The following is a 20,807-nucleotide window of genomic DNA, read 5'->3' as shown; positions in this document are numbered from 1 at the left end:
TTTTTTTTACCTACTTTTATTAAAAAAAAAACAAATAATAGATCATTTACTTGTTTCTAAATTAATATAAATTAATATTTAGTTTATTTCGCCCAAAAAGTTGAAACCTCATGCGTTTCGCATAGAACTTTTTCGAGTTCTTACTTACCTTGGTTGAAGTGCGGAATTTTCAAATTTGCGGCCGATAAAAAAGTACACAAAGAAAACGAGCCTTGTTCGGTTTTTAAATAGATTTTAATAAAGTTTTTGAATAAGGGCGGGGGAAGGAACATAACCTAAAAAAGATCGTGTTTCTCACTTTGACAGTTGACATTTGACGAGACCGAAATTAAAAAATACCTATGCGAAGGGCTCGGAGAAATCTCTAAGGATTTACGGGTGAGGGGAGGGGTGGGGGTGGACAAGAAGAGGAGACAATTCTCTTCGCTCCGGTAAAAAAATGCAAATCGCGCGGATATACAGGGCGTAATAAAAATATGAAAATTCTAGACACAGGGCGTCAAACTTAAAAAAAACTTATTTGATTAAGTTAAAATTATGAAGTGTAGTGTAGTGTCTTATAAAAAGAGACGTGCGCCACTGACTTTTTTAAACATTTTTTTAATTTAAACGATTAAAAATGCAACCTTTTTGTTTCTCGAAAATTTCGGCAATTTATTAGTTTTTTTTAGTTTGGAAAAGAATACAAAGTTGGTAAGAAAGTCAGCGGCCGCGCGTCACCTGTGAAAAATGTTGGGGCGCCTCCAGGGACAGCACTGGACTTCATAATTTCAACTTAATTGTCTTAAACGAGCCGCCAAAAGTCAAGAAACACGTGTTCGCATAAAAAAATTATAATTTTTTCACGTAGCAATGCGAACGTTATTCCTGGACGCCCTGTATAAATATATACATCTTTTTCAAATTAAATTTTGATTTTTTTCGATTTCCACGGCTCGTTCGGCGCCAACCCACTTCGAAACGCCACTTTTGAAGATTTGACGTTTATAAAAAACTTCAAAAGCAAAAATTTCTTCTGAACGTAAACTGTTTTTGTAAAAGGGCAATTCGAAATATGGGAGCAAATGAAAGCGGAAATCTTAGACACTAATGAAGGCGCTACTGCCAGGATGGTTTTTAAAAACCCCCGACAACTAGATTTGGTGTTTTTTCTTTCAGGCACTAGTATCTGTAAAATTTTAACCTACATCCAAAATAAACGAAAAAATTACATTCTGATATCTTCTCTAGTTGACAGTTTAAAATGTCAAAACCATTTTTTGACATTTCGAGGTTAAAACGATTTCGAAATCTTTTTAAATACCAAATAATTTTATTATTTTTCGAAGCGAACGCCAAGCGAGCCGGATTTTACTAAAAGTAAAATAATAATAAAAAAAACGCTCGCTAGGAGGCGGAAAACGAAAAGTGACGAATGCGACTCCATTTTGGAAAATGATATTTATTTTATACACCTAGTTAAACCACAAAAACCTACAATATTAATTTACTAACAGTAATTATGTAATTTTTATGAATATACGAAGGCCGACCCGACCGCGGGCGGACGGAGGGAGGACTGAACCTCCCCACGCCCCGCACCCGCGGGGAAATTCGCGTTTTTGGCAGAGGGGTGACGGGAGGGGGCGCGGGTTCCCGGACAGCGAATAATGTACAAGAGTTTTCCAGTCGGGTCGGATCCTTTTTTTTTTGAAGCTGAAAATTGTCCCCTCCGACTCCATTGTTTTTTTTTATTATTATTACAACTGTTTTTATGTATTTGATAATATTTTTGGATATTTTGATGCTCCTGTTGTCTCGCGCGAGCGCGCATGTCTCTCTCTCGTTTGTTGTTTTGAAATTAAATAAGTTTTTTTTCCGTTTTGCTTTATCTAATTAGGTGAAGTGCGGGTTTGAGGGGGCGGGGCCGGGCCATCACATGGCATACTTGCGGGTCCACTCGCGCGCCAATTCGTTGTACTTTTCCCGGTCCGTTTTGTATATCCTAGCGATTTCCGGGACTAGGGGATCGTCCGGATTGGGATCGCATAAAAGTGAGCAGATTGATAACAGTACTGAAAAAAAAAACAAAAAAAACGAACCGTTCAAACCGCCTCACAGTGGCCATACTAATACATAGAGTCCGTCTCAATAGAGAAGAAAATTTGAAACGGCCATCAGTTTTAATTATTAGCAGTATTACATACATTTCGCTGTCATTTAAGTATGGTCTGCTCATAGATATAAGAAAGTGACCAATTGCTTTTGAATGGGATTATCCAAGGGCGGTCATTAACATACAGTGCAACAACATTATTACCTAAAGTTTCGGAATTTAAATGCAGGGAATATTGTGATCTGTGATAGAAAATAATTTTATACCTACCTACTTAGTTTAAGTTTACTAGTAATCACTCTTATTTCGTGTGTAATGAAGTTTTTAACATCCCTCCACAAAGTTGAGCAAATTCTGTTAAACATATAGAAAAAGCAGAACAATCGTATATCTATATTGCAAATAATATAAAACAATAATAAGAACAGGCGATGATAGCGATAGTGATACTGGTATATTATGTGAATAATTTTAAGTAATTTAAGTAGGTAATAAAAATAATTTGTACTTATATTTTAGATTTAAACATAAATACATAAATATTGTTTAGCATCTTTCCTAACAAAACCCCAAATATTTCATTCTTACAGCTTGCCCGGATCTTTCCTTAATTCGTATCAGTTAGTCACTTTCTTATATCTATGAACAGACTATACCTGTTCTACTCACTGATAACCAAAAGTGAGTAAACAGATGTTCTCTGTTTAGATTATTCCTTAAAATGTCGCCAAAGAAACTTAGTTCTAAATAATTTAATATTTTCCCTGTCTTCGCTAAGCCGGAAAATCCCGTCTGATTTTTGGAAAGTTTGGCAGAAATTGACGATTTCTTTTAGTTTTCGCAATGTTAAAGAAAAATGTGTAAAATGTTTTAGTTTTTCATAAAAATTTCCAGTAATCTTCGCAAAGAACAATATGTAAATAGCTGTACACTTTTACCCAACATTATCAGTTGTAACGAATTAAAACTTAACACAATGTGCTAGAATAATAAACATTATGTATATTAAAAATCTGGTGGGTGCGCCAGGCATTGAACCATAAAATACAGGATAAAAAACGCAATTACTTCTCTATCAAGACAGACTCTACATCGAGGAATTAATTCCATTTTAATAAAATAAGGGGACTTACTTAGCACAAAACCCGAAATATAGTATGTAGTACCCGAAAATATAGTATGTTTTACAAAAAGAAAATAGTAACAGCCGAGCTGACGTGCAATTTTTTGGTTTTGATCGTTAAAAAAAAAAACAATATCGCGAGATTGCACAATTATTACCAAAACTACTTCTTTTGGGTCCATTTTAAAAAGAAAACTTGATATGAACACACGTCTTAAAAGTCGCAACTTTTTAGATACAGGGTGATAGACTTTTGGAATATGAAATATATTTTTTAAATGTTTGTAATACCACCTTAAATATTTTAATGAAATTTGGCGCACATGTATCAAAAGTGTAGCACATTTTTTATTTTAAATACACTAGTGCTGAACGTGCGGAATTTTACCTGTCTATTTTAGCAGACATGGATGGCAAGCCACTGATTTCTCTTAATAAAAATTTCTTCTCTGCGTGGTCGTAACAACATCGTTATCATTATTATTTCTCACTTACTGTTTTAGGTGTATTTTTCAATACATTTTATAATTATTTCTTACCATTAAAAGTCTGGTTTCGCGAAAATATGAGGAAAAGGGATGAAGCGTGTATCCCTCAAGGTGAAGGACGCTTTCAACAACTTGTTATTCCTGAGCTTAGAGATTTCCCTTGTTTTTTAAAATGTTCAGTGTAAAAATTAATTCTCCGTTGTTGGAAATCACAACACATCCTTTCCATATGGAACTATACCGAGCATTACTGAACGGTTATAAATGAAAGCAATAGAATCGCAGTGTTAAAAATAGGTATATAACGCACTTAAACAAAAGTTGTGGGTTTTTGTAACAGAAAAAATAATATGTTTATTTTGAACACCGTGTAGCATATAATTCAAAATCCGTTTCGTATATCTTTTACGTCGTTTTTGAACAGTGCTAATATCAAATATGAGTACCTTAAAAAAAAAAACGAAAAGTTTTGGGTGTTTAAAAGTTTCGGATACGGTACTCACGTTGACATGGAGAGATGCTCTTTTGTTTAATAAATCCATTAACAAACCTCTTTAACACCAAAAATGAACAATATTATTATTATCTTTGAAGTCGTAACAAATTTTCATTGAACTTTGGTTGTATTTGTTTTACTTCGTATACTTTTCTTAACACCCTAAAGGATTAAAATAAACTCACTCTCAACACTTTTATCGAATCGGTTCTAAACCACCCTGTAAATTAATTAATTTTGATAATTTTCTTAACATGCGGAGGTCTACCATATCCTCGGATTTTTTTTTTTTTTTAACAAACCCAATAATAATAATGCCGTATATATTATTTTGGAGGATTCGGCGTGAGAGACGCGCCGTCAAAACCGAAAAAATGGCGTCCCCCAACAGGCGTCTGACCGATTCAGTCTCATCCACCTAACCTAACACTTGGCGGTGCTTACCTTTCGAAATAGTTAACGCCGGGGACCACTGGGACCTTAATATATCCAGGCAAATGCTACCGTTGCTATTTATATTTGGATGATAGATTCTTGTCGTAAACGCCACCTTCGGCGGTTTAAACGGATAGTCTGTGGGAAAGTGTATGGTTAAGAAGAACACGCCGCCCTGGTACGGACTGTCGGGCTAAAACAAACAACGTAAAAACCGCGTTTCCGCGGGCGCCGCGACACTTACCGGCCCCATTATGGTCGCCTGCCAGTGGAACACTAAAAAAAGCGATACAAAATTTTTAAGGATCAATTGAACCTAAAGCGGACGTTGACTTACGGTCGTCGCCGACGGGCCCCGCCGAACACTGCGCGGGTGGATCCCTCCCGAGGTCCTGTAGTTCCTAAAACGAAAAAATATTACCTTGCGGGATAATAATAGATATCTGAAAGACAAGGTCCTAATATGGTGAGGTTAGAAGGCTGACGCGTGTGGTTGCGATTTCGTAACGCGATCGCCGAAAACGGCGACCATTCGCCCCTTCGGGGCTTCTATCGGGCCCCGTTGGGGCTTTAAGGCGCGAGAGACGACGCAAATTTTGCACTCGCGGTCCCCCCCCTCCACCACTGCAACCTTTCGACCCGCTTAAATAACGAAAAAATCGCAATCGTCAAGCGGAAAAAGTGCCGGACAAAAAAAACGCACGACGGAATCGTTAAGGGCGTTCGGGTCCAACGAAAACACTTATTACGCTGGCACGTTGTGCACGGGGGCCGCCCGAGTCCACGCAGCTTACTCAAACGTACCTTATTGATTCTTTTTAACGCCATTTTATTATCTGTGTGTGATAAATGCTGGCGTTTCACCAGACAACGGAACGGCAAACGAAAGACCTCCGAACGGAGATTGCAAAGATGGCCTCCTTCAAAACTAACTGACACGACGTAACTCAACTGAAAACTTAACAACAAATTCGAACGGGTCGTATGCTTAGATTACGCACAGCCTTGGGAATTTCGACGTGAAAAATTAAAAAACGAACGCGATCCCGCGGATTATTCGACGCCCTGTGCTTAAAGTTATTTCCTAAACTTCTAGAAATCGGGATGACTGATCACTTCCGCGAGAGGCTCTTTTCCACATTTTTGTTTACCGAGAAAGAAGAAATTGACAATTTTCACGGGCGGCCGTCCTCGACCCCTGGCGGATAGCTCGGGAAACGCCGCGTTTTGCTGTTTTACCGACAGAGGGCCGCGAGGCCTAATTTTTCTTCGTTTGCGTGCCGTCGTCGGTTAGGCCAATGAGCCACGCATTAAAACCTAACCAAAACTGAATTCAAAATTCGCAATTCCATTTGAAAAATCGCACGAGATGAGCGCCGGCGACGACTTCGACATTAAAAATTACAGGGCGATCCGGCTCGATAGCGCGGACGATCCGCTGCAATCGGCGGACATCGAAAGAAAGTGTTTGGTTCTAGCTTACAACGCCGCATTAAAAAGGTTCCTTTTATTAGTAATCAGATATTGAATACCGGTAAATGCGATTTGCAGCATGGACAACAAGGGCGTGTGCGAACTGCTGGAGTGGAAACTCGCCAAATACTCGGCCGCGGTCATTAAAGAAAACGCGACCATCTACGACGAGTTGTTATATGAAAAGTATCCCCAAGTGAATGCGGGGACCAACTTTAAAACCGATTTTAGCAAAGCTCCGGCGAGTGTAGACTTGGAAGCGATGGTCGCGGAGCTCGGTTGCCAACAGGGCGACAAGTTTTACTGCCGACAATCGGAAACCATGAGCCAGGCCGAACTGAACGATTTCTTCTACGCGTTTAACCCGAAGAGAACCGGTAAAACAGACGTCGAATCGTCGGGGAAAAGTAAACCGAGTGCCAAAAGGAACTTCGAGGCCAGCGGTAGCTTTAGGACCGCGAGGGAGGAGCTGGAAGGTCAAACTTCCTCTAAATTTGGTACCTCGACGTGCGTAGAAAACGGGGGCCAGAAGAGAAAGCTGGGCCTGCGGAGGAACGTGAAAAGTAAATTCGTCTCGCCCCTTCTATCGAGAACAGACAGGTTAGTTTCTTTCGGTTGGATAAGTTAAACTTTAATAGGGGGCCTACAGAAACCCTAGACTGAGGTTAAAAAGGACCCCATTCTAATTTTTATTTACAAACTTTTCTTGTTGTTTTATAATTATTATCTTAATAATAAAGTTAACTTGCGGGACTGGGGATTCATTATATAATTTTTTAAATTGGAAATGCTGTATATGATTTTATAAAAAAAGGATCCTTTCCGCTTATTTTCAAAATATATAACATGTTATGGTGATTTTTTATGTTAAGGCCAAACACCAAAAGTAATCACCTACCTATGTGCGCGTATTCATTGTTGACAATTAACCAGGGAATCTCATTTGGACAGTACACTCATAGCACAAATAACATTGGATTACAATACACAGAACAGGCAATTTCACACCATATACACATTATTTACACAAAAAAGAATACTCTCAATACTTTTTAAACACCCTGTGTATAAAAATTTTGAACAAAAATAATATCGAACAACAGTGGCGTTAGCCTGCGCCATGATGATGCTTGGCCAACTAAGTGACAATATTATTTTTAGCTAAATCTGGCCTTAATGTCAACAATAACCAAGACGCGTTATATATTTTCAAAATCAGCATAAACGGGCCTATGTTTTTGCGGAATAATTACATAGCTTCCAATTTAAAAAAAAATTGTCACACCTTGTATATAAATACGTCTTTGGTATTAATTTAAATTGTAACGTGAAAAGTTATAGGAGGTAGTGGATCTTTGATACTATTGCAAAGCTGGCGTCGTCACTAAGCACGTTGTGCTTTTATTTCATACCCACCTTTTTGTTCCGTGTAAATTTGGCTTTCTCGTCAATTTTAGGACGATACTATTATTGTTTGGTAAAGCATTTAGTGTACACGGTATCCCATTTTGGACATTTTTAGGCGGTATCCTCGGTTATTTTTAAACAAAACTATCATGATTCCCCCTGTTTTTTGAGCTGCAGTATATCTGTTGTTTAAATGAAACACCCTACATGTTACATAAACTGGAAATCATTTAAGCTTTTCAAAAACATATATTAGTATAAAATTGTTTTGAAAATTTTCCTCAAAATTATTTTTTTTTCATTTTTTACTTTATTTGCAGCAGTAGTCCATCAACTGATTCAACTAAAAATAAGATACATCTAACAGTTATTGCAGATTCGGATTTAATAAATGTTAACTTAAGGGGTGCCGTAAGGGTTTCAACCCTGAATAAAACTCTTCTCAAAAACCAAAGCATTGTTCTATTGGTACCACCTATTACAACGTTGCCTATCGGCTCTTCGGTCTATGTCGTACTACCGTTCGTTCTTCGTTGCTGACTCAGCATACGTGACTTTTGGCGGCCATATAAAAGATATCGCTAACATAAATATAGAAATGTCGTTAATGTGTTGCCCCAGAATTCTACGATTTCTTACTAATATAGTAAACTCATGCCTCCTTGAAGGCGTGTTTCCAGATGAATGGAAAGTTAACATAAAAGTGAGTGGTAGAGTTTCGCAGTTTACAAATTGTGCAAAAAATCTTTTGTATGGCCCGTGCCTAGATAAAACTGACACATATAGAATTGAGAGAGTACAAAAAAACTGTTTGCGGTTAATTTATGGTATAAGAAAATATGATCCAGTCTCACACAAATTACAAGATGCTAAGTGGTTGAATATGCAAAATAGGCGTAGTATTTTTTCACAACATTATTTTTAATAACAGTCCTCCTTACTTGACAAATAAAATAACATATCGGACAGATGTTCACAAATTTAGGGGTCTTATCTCTCCGCCACCACACAGGACGTCTCTTTTTCAAAGCTTCTCCCATAACGTTTACAAACTTTACAATGCCGTTCCTCTCTCCTTAGAAGCCTTATCACCATTAAACTTTTCAAAAATGAAAGTTGAAAATTATTACAAATAGTAATTCACAACCTATAAAACACATTTAAATAATTGAATTTTAAGGTGTTGAGTTTTAATTATTTTTTGAGCTTTATTTTCAAACCAACTTCATAATATATTTCTGCTTGCTTCGTGCAAGTTCGCTGCTGGATTCATATAAAGGACTACGGAGATACGAGGGTGGTCCCAAAATCGATATTTTTGGATTTCACCCTGTAAAAGTGCCCAAAATGGGATACACTCGGTGGTAATTTTTTACGAGGCCTTTCAAACAAATCACGATGGGCGGTGCGAAAGCGTCCTTTGTTTTCGAACATTTTTCCGATTTAGGCGAGGAAAAAATGCAAACGAAATTCCTGCGAAACGACTTTCACAAAAAAATCAGATCGTAGGGTTTGAAAAGGCCGTCCGTTAAAAGGTTAACGGCGAAACTTTCAGCCACGACGACGTAAAAACGGACGATTCGCGCGACGAGCGTCTCAAAAATATCGATCCCAAAATGGCGGAGCTTATCCGGGCGGAAATAATGGACGCGGGGCCTGCCGTCGGCTGGGACGACATCGCGGGCTTGGAGTTCGCCAAGACGGCGATCAAAGAGGCGGTCGTGTGGCCTATTTTGAGGCCCGACATATTTACGGGGCTCAGGCGACCCCCCAAAGGGATATTGCTGTTCGGCCCCCCCGGCACCGGCAAGACGTTGATAGGTGAGTGACGTTTCCCTTCTAAATAGTAAACTTATCTTAAAATCCACCGGAACCTTTAAATATCAGCGACATTTGAAGCCTTTGCCTTAAAAAACATAGAATGGGGTAAACGTTTCACTTACATAACAGCATAAACTCTCCCTTTTTTCTCGACACAATATCGAAATGACACTAACCCTCCCAAATGGTTTTTTATTTTCACAAAGTTAACAACACTGGACCACTGTCAAACAATTTGGTTAGGTTCTGTGTCCACGGACCGCAATCACAGAACACCAACGTTAGTGATTTTTTTAAATCAAATTTTTAAGTAATGTAAAGTAAACTATGGTTGTTGGAGTGCAGAGGAACAATAAAGACCTCTGCGGTGTTTCCTGGCATGTTATTACTTTCTCACATTCTTCTGTTTCAGTCACATGTCACAGTCACACAATTTAAGATTCCGGGATTATTATAGTTTTTTTAAATGTTTCTTTAAGTGTGGGGGGGGGGGATTTCAGGTAAATGCGTAGCGTCCCAGAGTAAGTCGACGTTTTTCAGTATCAGCGCATCGTCGCTGACATCCAAGTGGATAGGCGACGGCGAAAAAATGGTCAGGACTTTGTTCGCTGTCGCCAGGGTGCATCAGCCTGCCGTAAGAGTCACTCCGTTGCACATTGGTGCGGGGGTTACTTGAACGTGGAAAAAAAAACCTCGAAACTTATTAATTTGCAAACCAAACTGATCACGAGGAACGTAAACTTATCGTACGGAGTCCAGTTTCAAATTAGGCACAAAAAAAATCTATTAAATAGAGAAACAAGGATAGATACTACAATAATTTTGACTTTTCTGCGATTTTTTTTGCTGTTAATTCAAGGAATAAGCGAATCACACAGCATTCTTCTGATTGTTTGAATTTGAAAATTGATTTCTTAGACAAATACTATTATTTATAATACTCAAAGAAATGATAGAAACGCTGCGTAAATTGTGTACACAATAATATGATTCGCGGTCAAGCGCCTAAAACCGTTATCCTGCCTAAATGAAGAGCTTTTAAGGATCCTTTCCATTTCCATTCCTTTCCAGATGTTTATTTACCCTGCCAGAATGCTATTTTTCAAATAGAATTTAAAAAACTTGATTAGCCAGAGCTCGTTAACTGCAAGGCGTTTTTTTTCTTAAACCTAGATATAACAGCGTCGCACTGAGAGAGATACGTTACTGTGGTCCTTGCAGTTGTTACCAGTTAACAATACGCTTGATAAAAACTTGTTTAGATCCTGCACTATTGAGATGGTAAGGATATTAGCTGCAACCGTATTAGGTGCTAGAGGAAAAGGTTTTCTGGAAAAGGGACCCCCAAAGTCATTCTCTGCAACAGTTTTACATAACCTAGATACAACCAACTGCGAATTGATAGAAATGTTTTAAAAAGACTCGTGTGGTATTTGCAGATATTACCAGTTATAATAGGATTGATGAAAATTGCTTTAGATCTACCTAACCAACCATATTAGCCACTAGAGGAAAAGGTTTTCTGGAAAAGGGACCCCAAAGTCAATAAAAGGGCATTCTCCACAACAGTTTTACATAACCTAGGTATAACAGCCTCGCCTTAACAGCAATGTTTTAAAAAGACTCAGTGGTTCTTGCTGTTATTACCAGTTATAGGATTGTTGGAAATTGGTTTGGATCCAACACTATTGAGACGGCAACGATATTAGCCGCAACCATATTAGCTACTAGTGGAAAGGGTTTTCTGGATAACAGTTTCACGTAACTTAGACATAACCAACCCCAAATTGATAGAAATGTTTTAAAAGGACTCTGTGGTTCTTGCAGATATTACCAGTTATAATAGGATTGATGAAAATTGGTTTAGATCCAACACTATTGAGGCGGCAACGATATTAGGGGCCACCATATTAGCTACTAGAGGAAAAGGTTTTCTGGAAAAGGCACCTCCAAAGTCAATAACAGTTTTACATAATTTAGATATAACCAGCCTCGCCTTAATAGGAATGTTTTAAAAAGACTCTGTGGTTCTTGCAATTATTACCAGTTATAATAGGGTTGATAGACATAACCAATCTCAAATTGATAGAAATGTTTTAAAAAGACTCTGTGGTTCTTGCAGATATTACCAGTTATAATAGGATTGATGAAAATTGGTTTAGATCCAACACTATTGAGGCGGCAACGATATTAGGGGCCACCATATTAGCTACTAGAGGAAAAGGTTTTCTGGAAAAGGCACCTCCAAAGTCAATAACAGTTTTACATAATTTAGATATAACCAGCCTCGCCTTAATAGGAATGTTTTAAAAAGACTTTGTGGTTCTTGCAATTATTACCAGTTATAATAGGGTTGATAGACATAACCAATCTCAAATTGATAGAAATGTTTTAAAAAGACTCTGTGGTTCTTGCAGATATTACCAGTTATAATAGGATTGATGAAAATTGGTTTAGATCCAACACTATTGAGGCGGCAACGATATTAGGGGCCACCATATTAGCTACTAGAGGAAAAGGTTTTCTGGAAAAGGCACCTCCAAAGTCAATAACAGTTTTACATAATTTAGATATAACCAGCCTCGCCTTAATAGGAATGTTTTAAAAAGACTTTGTGGTTCTTGCAATTATTACCAGTTATAATAGGGTTGATAGACATAACCAATCTCAAATTGATAGAAATGTTTTAAAAAGACTCTGTGGTTCTTGCAGATATTACCAGTTATAATAGGATTGATGAAAATTGGTTTAGATCCAACACTATTGAGGCGGCAACGATATTAGGGGCCACCATATTAGCTACTAGAGGAAAAGGTTTTCTGGAAAAGGCACCTCCAAAGTCAATAACAGTTTTACATAATTTAGATATAACCAGCCTCGCCTTAATAGGAATGTTTTAAAAAGACTCTGTGGTTCTTGCAATTATTATCAGTTATAATAGGGTTGATGAAAATTGGTTTAGATCAAACACTATTGTGACGGCAAGGATAGTCGCAACTATATTAGCTACTAGAGGAAAAGGTTTTCTGGAAAAGGGACCCCAAAGTCAATAAAAGGGCATTCTCCACAACAATCTTACATAACCTAGGTATAACAGCCTCGCCTTGACAGAAATGTTTTAAAGACTCAGCAGTCATCATTTGTCACCCTATGAAAATGATTCGAATTCGAACTAGTTAATAGTTGTTCCAAATCTTCTGTTGGCTTCTTCAGAGCTTCGCGGAGGAAAGGCGAAGACATGAATCGCGGTTAATACTGTTATGGGGTCTCGGATTTTGGTAGCAGAGTTGACAGAATGTCAGTGTTATCGAAGTGTGCGGTCATATTTCTTCCGCACTCTTGAGTTCTTAGACCACACTGGCAAGGAAGGTTGAGGTGAACTATATATATGTGTGTATTTTTTTTAACACTGACTTCCGGTTAAATAACTAAATTTAAGGAATTTGAATTTACATGACCCGAGCGCCATCTACCTTAAGATTTATGAAACCTCTAGCGAATCGTGTCGAAAGTCCGAGTACTGTACAAACATGGAGTTGATGAAATAGTACAAAGAGTTTACAAATTTATTTTATGTGTGGAGGAGTACAGATGTCAACAAGAGAGATGATCCCATGTTAGGTCTATCTTAGAATGAGATGGACTATTAACAAATCTTCTGGTTTCCTCTCGCGTCGGTTGCTGATAAAATGAACTTGTCGACGTTTGGTCTTAGGCCTGGCTAGGCTAAAAGAACGTGAACATGCCTTAGTTATGACCAAAAGACTGTAAGAATAGCCCATTAGAATTTTTTCACACGTTTGGGTATCCCCCGCCCCACCGCGAGTCGCAAAAGAAAAACTAGGTCTCGTAGGTCATATTCATCGACGAAGTCGATTCTTTGCTGACGCAGCGGAGCGACACCGAACACGAAAGCTCGCGGCGCATCAAGACCGAATTCCTAGTCCAGTTGGACGGGGCTACTACTAGTAGCGAGGAACGTCTGCTTCTAATAGGGGCGACGAACAGGCCTCAGGAGTTGGACGAAGCCGCCAGAAGGCGTTTCGTCAAAAGGTTATATGTTCCCCTGCCCGAGCACGAAGCTCGGTCGCATTTGGTCCGCAAACTAATCGGTGACGAACGCCACTGCCTGACGGACGACGATTTCGAGCGCATCGCCCACCAGTCCGACGGGTTCTCGGGGGCGGACATTAAGAATCTGTGCTCCGAGGCTTCGCTGGGGCCCATAAGGTCCATCGAGTTTGGCATGCTGGAAAAAATAACGCCCTCCGAAGTGAGTACCGTTGCACATTTATTTTGATTCGAACTCGGCAACTTGCACGTCAGTGGCTTCGCGGAAAATTTCTGTGACCTAATTTTATTGCTTATTCCTGGGCTCGTATAATGGATTAAGTGTTTTCTGTCTGGTCGTACTCAGTTGGTTCGTATTAATAATTATGTCTCAGTTAAAATTGATATTTTTTCGGGAGTCCCCCAAGGTTCTCACACTGGACCCATTCTTTTTCACTTGCTTATAAATGATATTGTCAGTGTAGTCTCCGAATGGTAGCGTCTTTTGTTCGCGGATGATTTGAAGATAGATATATAGCAATAACTAATCAATATAGCATTGATGGAGTAAAGATCGAGGCTGTCACTAGTATGGGTGTTTGCTTCGATTGTAAACTAAATTTTGTGACACATTTTGCGGAAGTAGAACAGGTCAATACGAGTCCTTGCGTTCGTTGTACGCAATAGTGGCCAACTTACTCCACATTGCCTTAAACTCCTTTATATCTCTTTGGTTCGCTCTAAACTGAAGTATGCATCTGTGGTATGGTCTCCATATTATGCCTGCCATATAGATAATATCGAAGCCGTTCAGAAAGTATTTTTAAGATTTTTGGCTTCAAAGGCGCATATTAATATCTATAATGGGTATCAGATCAATTACAGTATTATAGCTAAGGGTTTCAATATTGATACTCTTCAAACCGGAAGATCTCAGAGTGATTTAGTTTTTCTCTTTAAGATTCTGAATGGTTGGTATTATTGTCAGCTCTGTTACATACAATTTAACGCATATTACAGAAGCTGGAGTTTATTCACCCCTTACTAGAATGCTGAAAGGGTTCGTTTCATTCTGATGTGTTCCGTTTGAGTGCTGCCACGTAATTCTATTTATTGTTATCGTTACATTTTGTTCTGCTTTCTAGTTGTTATACTTGATGTCTTTCTCTCTGTGCCTTTAATAATTGGTTAAACCGTAAATAAATAAATAAAAAAGCTTGATATTTTGCTAGATTACATAGTGCTGATAATAGGTCGAGGGGGCGATCTTAATTTTAACCAAGATAAAATTAAAAACAATCGTTTAGATTTCAGAGCTTTAGTGAACAGTCTAGTTTCATTCTACTCAGTATCTTCTCGGATACTGTTTGAGGGGCACGTGAACATTTTTTTCACCGTACATAGGCAGGTTCAGAGTAGAATGCAAATCAGTTTCAATTACAAAATTGAACAACAAATTAACAATTAACCAAATATGCCCAAATTTTCGCGGTGTCATTTATTACATAATTTGTTCTAATTTAATTGGCAAAAGCCACCCAAGCGAAATTAGTTTTAGTGAAGCTCCGGATGATTGGCAAAACTTCAGCAAGTAGAAGCACCTCCCACTTTTTTCGATTGCATGCTATACAAAGATAACTTAAGATGTATTTGCTAAAAAACACTTTGTTCTGTGATCTTGTTGGCCCAATGTGCGGCGTTAAGCAGTGGCGTCCGCGTTTCAGGTAAGACCCGTTACCATGGGAGACTTTGAGGAGTCGTTCAAGCGGGTCAGACCAAGCGTTTCCTCACAGGATTTGACTCACTACGAAGCGTGGGATCGCGCCTTCGGATCAGGCAACCGTTAGAAATTGTATCAAATTCTGTCAAATAAAGCGTTCCTTTGGTTTATGCGTCGGACTTTTCACTTCAAAATCAACTTGCGTTAAATGATTTAAACTAAAAAAATATACCTTCTTTGGTTAATGTTAACATTTCGTTTCAAATTTAATGAATTTCTGAATTTGAGATTTACGAAACCTCTAGCAAATCATGCGGAAAGTACATCTCAGTACTTGTTTTTACAATCATGGAGTTGATGAAACAGTGTGCAAAGAGTTTACATGATTTTAGAAGTCAAATTTGAAGTTGAAGTTGCGACCGAATCTTTTCAGACTTTTGTTTCTACAGTAAAATAATATGCATAAAAAAGTCTAAGTTTAAAATCTTAGAAATGTTAAGTAAAAACGTAACAGTTTGAACGGAACCACCCATAGGAGCATGTTCGAGGGTCTAAAATTATTCACAAAGTGTTACGTGTTATTTTAAATTTCTATTGTTCCCGTATCTTGTAAATGCGCGTGGGTCGGTCGGTGACGTCATCGCCTAGCGGGCCCCGAAGTGTGGGGGGGGAAGCGTATCGTGTTTAGGCGAAAAAATCTTTCGAGATTTTATTACTTACACGAAATTAACGATATTTACACGACTGACACTTCCCGATTTAAGTCCACTCGTCGTTACCCCAACCGTCCTCGTTTCCGTCGTCCGCAGTCACCCTCAGCTTGCTGACGTAACCGCCTTCGGTCACGTGGTCGACGACGAACTTACCCTTCGTCTCGATGACGGGCTCCATGTCCTGAAAAAAATCGACCTCCTCGCCGCCCAAACCCGACCCCTCTTGATTTTTTATGTCCAGCTTGGTGATGTCCGGCAATTTTTTTGGCGGCTGCGCGTGGCACCGCGTCCCCCCCTCCTCGTCCTCCGCGTTGGTCCACTCCTCCCAGTTGCCCAAATCTTCGTCGTCGAACGTCTCCTCCGTTGAGGATTCGCCCTCTTCGCCGTCGGGTCTCGATCTCTCCTGCAGCGCCATCTGCGTCGACACGATCGAGTTACTCAGACTCGGTTGGTTTTCTTCGATCTGCACCTCGACCTGTTGGGTGTCGACCGGCTTGGAACCCTTACGGGTGACGGGTCGGCCGTCGTTGAAGAGTCGCGCCCTTTGGCCTCCGATCACCACGTCAGCGCCCAACACGGGCACCAGGTCGGCGAGGGCGCGCAGCGTCGCCGCCACCAACTCGCCGTTGGTGTCTTTAATACCCACCAGCAGCTGGAAAACCCCTCAAATGTCGCGACGCGATATATTATGAAACCACAGGAAGGTCACCAAAAATAAAATATAGGTTGGTAAGTTACTTCAGAACTGTTGAAAAATAAGTCAGAAGTTCTGAGTTAAGTCGGACATATTCATCAGCGTTTCTGAGTTAAGTCAGAATTTATGAAAAATAATAAGAATTTCTGAGTTGAGTCAGAATTTCTGCAAAAATAAGTAACAATTTCCGAAATATAAGTCAACATTTCAGAGAAATAACTTCGAATTTCTTCAAAACACGTCAGAATATTTGAATTACGTAAAAAATTTTGATAAATAAATCAAAATTCCTGCAAAATGGGTCAGAAGTTCTGAATTAAGTCGTACGTTATAGAACATAACTCAGAATTTCCGAAAAATAAGTCAGAATTTGAGATGCGCTAAAAATAAGTAAGATTTTATGAAATTAAGCCAACATTTCTGAGAAATACGTCAGAATTTCGTTGAAATAAGTCAGAATTTGTAAGTTACTACAGAAATGTTAAAAAAATAAGTCACAACTTTTTGGAAAATAAGTCAGATTTTTTGAGTTAAGTCGAACATATGTCATAATTTCTAACAATATGTCAGAATTTTTAAATAAAGTCAAACATATAAAATATAAGACAACATTTCTGAGAAATAAGTTACAATCTCTTAAAAATATGTCAGAATTACTGAATTACATCAGATAATTTGAAATATAAGTGAAAGTTTCTGCAAAATAAGTTAGAAGTTCTGAGTTAAACCAAACATCATGGAATATATGTCAGAATTTCTGAAAACAAGTAAGAATTTCCGGGATATGTCAAAACTTATGTAAAATAAATCAGAGTTAAATCAGAATTTCTAAAAAGAAGAATATCCAAAAAATAATTCTACATATAAGGTAAAATTTCTGAAAAATGAGTCATTTTTTGAGTAAAGTCTGGAATATGTCGGGAAAAAAAGATAAAACATATTCCTCGCTTTAAGAGAAAATATGTGGTTTACACATGATAGCAGTTTTCCTACAACATTCAAGGATATTTAGGTGCCCGTATGATGGTAGATGGTCGACAAATCGAATATTTCATTTGATTTTTTTTTATTGGTGTCTTATTGGAAGTATGAAGTTTTATTGTATTTAAGCATTTATAGATATTCAGATATTTTTTAAAAATTCGTACTTATTTTTTCGAAAATTTTGACTTATTTTCCAGATATTCTAACGTAACTCAAAAATTATAGCTCCTTTTTTCTCAGAAAATCTCACTTAACCCATAAATTGTGACCTGTTCTTCAGAAATCCAGACATATTTTCCAGATATTCTGACACATTTTGAAGAAATTCTGATTTAACTGAGAAATTACAAATTTTGATTATCCAAAATTTCTGATTTAGCACAGAAATTCCGGCTTACTTTTCAAGATTTCAGGTTTGTTTTTTAGAAATTCTGATCTGAATTAATAATTCCGACTCACTCCTCAAAAGTTTGCAGGAACCCGTATTTTATTTTCGTCGGCCTTCCTTCGCTTTCGTACAATATCGAGCTAGGGCCCGAATACCTCCGGCAGAACGCGAGTTTCCAGCTCCGCTTCGGAGAAGGCGTCCACAAACCCCGAAAAATAAGTCAGCAACACGGACCGGATCTGCAGGTCCCTCACGGTCATGATCCGGAGTATTTTCTGCGCTATATATTCTACGAAAACCGCTTTCGAAAATAACCCGTCGGCTATGCGCAGGACTCTCGGCAGGAGGTGTTTTTCCGCGGTCTTGTCCAGAAACACCATCCTCGAGAGCAACAGGCCGCCCAGGTGTCTCGCGACTACTTCCTCGTCGAATCTTTTCAGTTCCTCGGCCAACGCGACGAAGAATTCGTTCTTCTCCGTTTCGCTTTTCAATGGCAACTCGACGAGGAAAGAGTGAATCGCGAGGAATTTGTTTTTAAAAAACTCGTGGCCTATGATCGCGTGCAGGCCGGGTCTGTCGGCCAAGTCGGCCGTATGAAGCACGGCCTTGCACAGGTCCTTGAAACTGTCCAATGCAGCTGTGGTACCTAAAATAAGCCACGGTCGCGAGTTTTTCCGCAACTTTTTACAACTCTCGACGATAAATAACGTTAACCGACAAAGTTCGACCTCAGATCAAATAAGTAACAGTGGTCGACCGCCCACGACACCAAAGATAAAATAAGGAAGGGTAAATTAGAACGGAATCAGCCCAAAACCAAGAATCGTAAACCTAATAGGATTGCCCAATCCCATAAGATATAAGTTCGCCAAAATTATCGATCGCACGTGGTCGCTTGTGACGTAAGCGAAGTCCTCTAACGGTTTTTGTGTATTCTATCAATGCATTTGACGGCGTATTAAACCGTGGTATTTTGTATTCTTTGAACAATTAAAATAATTTAAACTAGTGAGTAGTGCGCTTATGTTTGTGTTAATTGTATTTCTCTAAAAAAAAAACTTGGACTTAAGTGGCGAGAACTGAGAAATACAGTATTTTTACCCTTAAACAAGGACTTAAAAGTTTTCTGTTCGTGCTGCTTATTGGCGGTGTTATTAGGAGATAAGCTCAAAATATTACACATCATAATGTAGGCAAAAAATGCCAAAAAAGAAGCAGGTATTGTCTGAGCTTTTAGTAACAACATCGAATGCCACAAGTGAAATTCTAGAGAAAAATCCATCTCCAGAACTCCGGCCAGGTGGTAAAAAACTGAGCAAAAAAAATATTTAAAACAAAGAAAGAATTACCATTTAGTTTAGTTAGAGATTTTTGTAAGCTGAGGACGATAATTCGTATGAACTTCAGAAATTTAAAAGCAAAATATAATATAAATAATAAAAATCTGCTGGAACAAATGAAAAAAATCTGCTTGCTTTTATGTCGCCGTATTCTTCTTAAAAAAAAGTGTTCTAAAAATCCGAAGATCATGGTTGGAGTGGGTTACCAGGGACCACAACGAATAATTAATTAAATTAATTTTTAATATTCAAGGATTCTAGACTCTGCTTGTGATAAAAATGGTGAGGAAAATGTAGATATTCAATATATTAAAGCAGGGTACAATCAAGCGGTTCAACACGATAACAATCCAATTTCGAGAAAAAAGTAGTATATAACATTATATGATGAAATAAATTAGATGAATACAAACGTCACTAAAATTAGGCTATGAACCCTTAATAACCAATAAACTGGGTAAAATTTCTGAAGAGTGCAAGAGTGCCATTGTTAGCAAGTTGGTATCTTCCTTCTCCTTACCATGTAATAATAATGATTTAAATGTGCATATTCCCTCTCCTCTGTTCTCTACCAATAGAATAACGTAAATTAATCAAAACTAACCAAATACTTGGTTAATTCTACACAATTAAAACGCAAAAAGCCAAAAGCAACATTCAACCAGGCTCAAACAATTACCGACTACTAAAAAAACTATGACATTTAACAGCGACTTTGATCACAGAACGGCGGAATTTTCAAGTGACATTTGACAGCGCCCACGATCACAGAAAGACGAACATTTTCAATTTTCTAACTTACCCTCGACTTTTGAACTCAGCAGCTCCGTCGCCAAAGTGGCGAAGGCGTAGGCGTCGATGAAATCCTCGCGTCCCTTGCACCCGCCGACGTACTTAACCTCGTTAGCGTCGCGAGCTTTGCCGTACCGGCTCGACTGAGTTTTAACCAAGTAGTCCGAGGTCAGTTCTTTGTAGCGACACGCGTATTCCATACCGCCCAGTTTCCAAGTGCGATCTTTGGCGACGTAAACGGAAGCCACGCAAACGTTATTGTGGGAAACGTTCGCTTGCCGGTGCAAAAAGCACAACGCTTTCAAAACGGAATGCAACCCGACGCATATTTCCAACTGGGTGAGGGACGGTAGCGACTGCGCGAGCGGCGCCGCCTCCTCCGTCGCCAGGTAAAATTTCGACATCCTTTGCCAGGACGAGACGTATTTCAATATGCAGGGGTGTCGGTAGATCATCAGGTTCTATAATCGAATCACGCGGCGGTTTTTCATAGACCGACTCGGCAAGCTTACCTTGCCATTCCTTTTCAGGGGCGAGTCGTCGGTCCAACACGCTTCTGGGACTATCGAATCGCCTATAAATATCGACAAGTTCGCCGCGTCGACGGGCAAAACCCCGACATGATGCGACCAAAAGTTGGTCGTTTGGATCGGTTTGCCCGTAACCTCGACGCCGCGTTGATCCGACTGGTCGTTGCCCATGTTTGCGGACAATTACATCACAATCGTCTTCAAACTACAAGTCGATTTCATTTCGACAATTATTCGAGGTTAGGATCGCAGACATTT

General features: G+C 38.9%; 3 protein-coding genes across 3 annotated transcripts; 1 reads left to right on the top strand and 2 right to left on the bottom strand.

The window, feature by feature from the left end:
* Positions 1-200: 200 nt before the first annotated feature.
* LOC132701492 (ubiquitin-conjugating enzyme E2-17 kDa) lies at positions 201-5,805 on the bottom strand. Its single transcript, XM_060669448.1, has 5 exons — positions 5,442-5,805; positions 4,975-5,038; positions 4,882-4,913; positions 4,647-4,830; positions 201-2,054 (listed from the first exon to the last, which is right to left on the bottom strand). Exons 1-5 carry the CDS (start codon positions 5,463-5,465, stop codon positions 1,915-1,917), a joined length of 444 nt encoding a protein of 147 aa, XP_060525431.1. The 5' UTR covers positions 5,466-5,805; the 3' UTR covers positions 201-1,914.
* A 99-nt stretch (positions 5,806-5,904) lies between these two features.
* LOC132701491 (fidgetin-like protein 1) lies at positions 5,905-15,412 on the top strand. The gene is made up of 6 exons (XM_060669447.1): positions 5,905-6,137; positions 6,189-6,710; positions 9,073-9,338; positions 9,839-9,972; positions 13,192-13,611; positions 15,113-15,412. The coding sequence occupies exons 1-6, from the start codon at positions 6,007-6,009 to the stop codon at positions 15,233-15,235; spliced, it is 1,596 nt and encodes a 531-aa protein (XP_060525430.1). The 5' UTR covers positions 5,905-6,006; the 3' UTR covers positions 15,236-15,412.
* Positions 15,413-15,716: 304 nt separating this feature from the next.
* LOC132701490 (protein-associating with the carboxyl-terminal domain of ezrin) lies at positions 15,717-20,802 on the bottom strand. The gene is made up of 4 exons (XM_060669445.1): positions 20,532-20,802; positions 20,030-20,480; positions 18,043-18,533; positions 15,717-16,473 (listed from the first exon to the last, which is right to left on the bottom strand). Exons 1-4 carry the CDS (start codon positions 20,718-20,720, stop codon positions 15,868-15,870), a joined length of 1,737 nt encoding a protein of 578 aa, XP_060525428.1. The 5' UTR covers positions 20,721-20,802; the 3' UTR covers positions 15,717-15,867.
* Positions 20,803-20,807: the final 5 nt, after the last annotated feature.

Source organism: Cylas formicarius, unplaced genomic scaffold (assembly GCF_029955315.1).
Source record: "Cylas formicarius isolate icCylForm1 unplaced genomic scaffold, icCylForm1.1 PGA_scaffold_4__25_contigs__length_36172078, whole genome shotgun sequence".
NCBI classification, from domain to species: Eukaryota; Metazoa; Arthropoda; class Insecta; order Coleoptera; family Brentidae; genus Cylas; species Cylas formicarius.
Note: the sequence above shows the minus strand (reverse complement) of the source record. Positions and strands in the feature narration are given on the sequence as shown.

Excerpts from the sequence above, each read along its gene's own strand:
- LOC132701490 (XM_060669445.1), bottom strand. The coding sequence starts at position 20,720 with ATGGGCAACGACCAGTCGGATCAACGCGGCGTCGAGGTTACGGGCAAA. Across the intron at positions 20,481-20,531 it reads CCCTGAAAAGGAATGGCAAG|AACCTGATGATCTACCGACA; the intron begins GTAAGCTTGCCG and ends ATTCGATTATAG. Across the intron at positions 18,534-20,029 it reads GCTGAGTTCAAAAGTCGAGG|GTACCACAGCTGCATTGGAC; the intron begins GTAAGTTAGAAA and ends GGCTTATTTTAG.
- LOC132701491 (XM_060669447.1), top strand. The coding sequence starts at position 6,007 with ATGAGCGCCGGCGACGACTTCGACATTAAAAATTACAGGGCGATCCGG. Across the intron at positions 6,711-9,072 it reads CTTCTATCGAGAACAGACAG|CCACGACGACGTAAAAACGG; the intron begins GTTAGTTTCTTT and ends CGAAACTTTCAG. Across the intron at positions 9,973-13,191 it reads CCAGGGTGCATCAGCCTGCC|GTCATATTCATCGACGAAGT; the intron begins GTAAGAGTCACT and ends TAGGTCTCGTAG.
- LOC132701492 (XM_060669448.1), bottom strand. The coding sequence starts at position 5,465 with ATGGCGTTAAAAAGAATCAATAAG. Across the intron at positions 5,039-5,441 it reads CGTTAAAAAGAATCAATAAG|GAACTACAGGACCTCGGGAG; the intron begins GTACGTTTGAGT and ends TTTTCGTTTTAG. Across the intron at positions 2,055-4,646 it reads GGCGTTAACTATTTCGAAAG|TACTGTTATCAATCTGCTCA; the intron begins GTAAGCACCGCC and ends TTTTTTTTTCAG.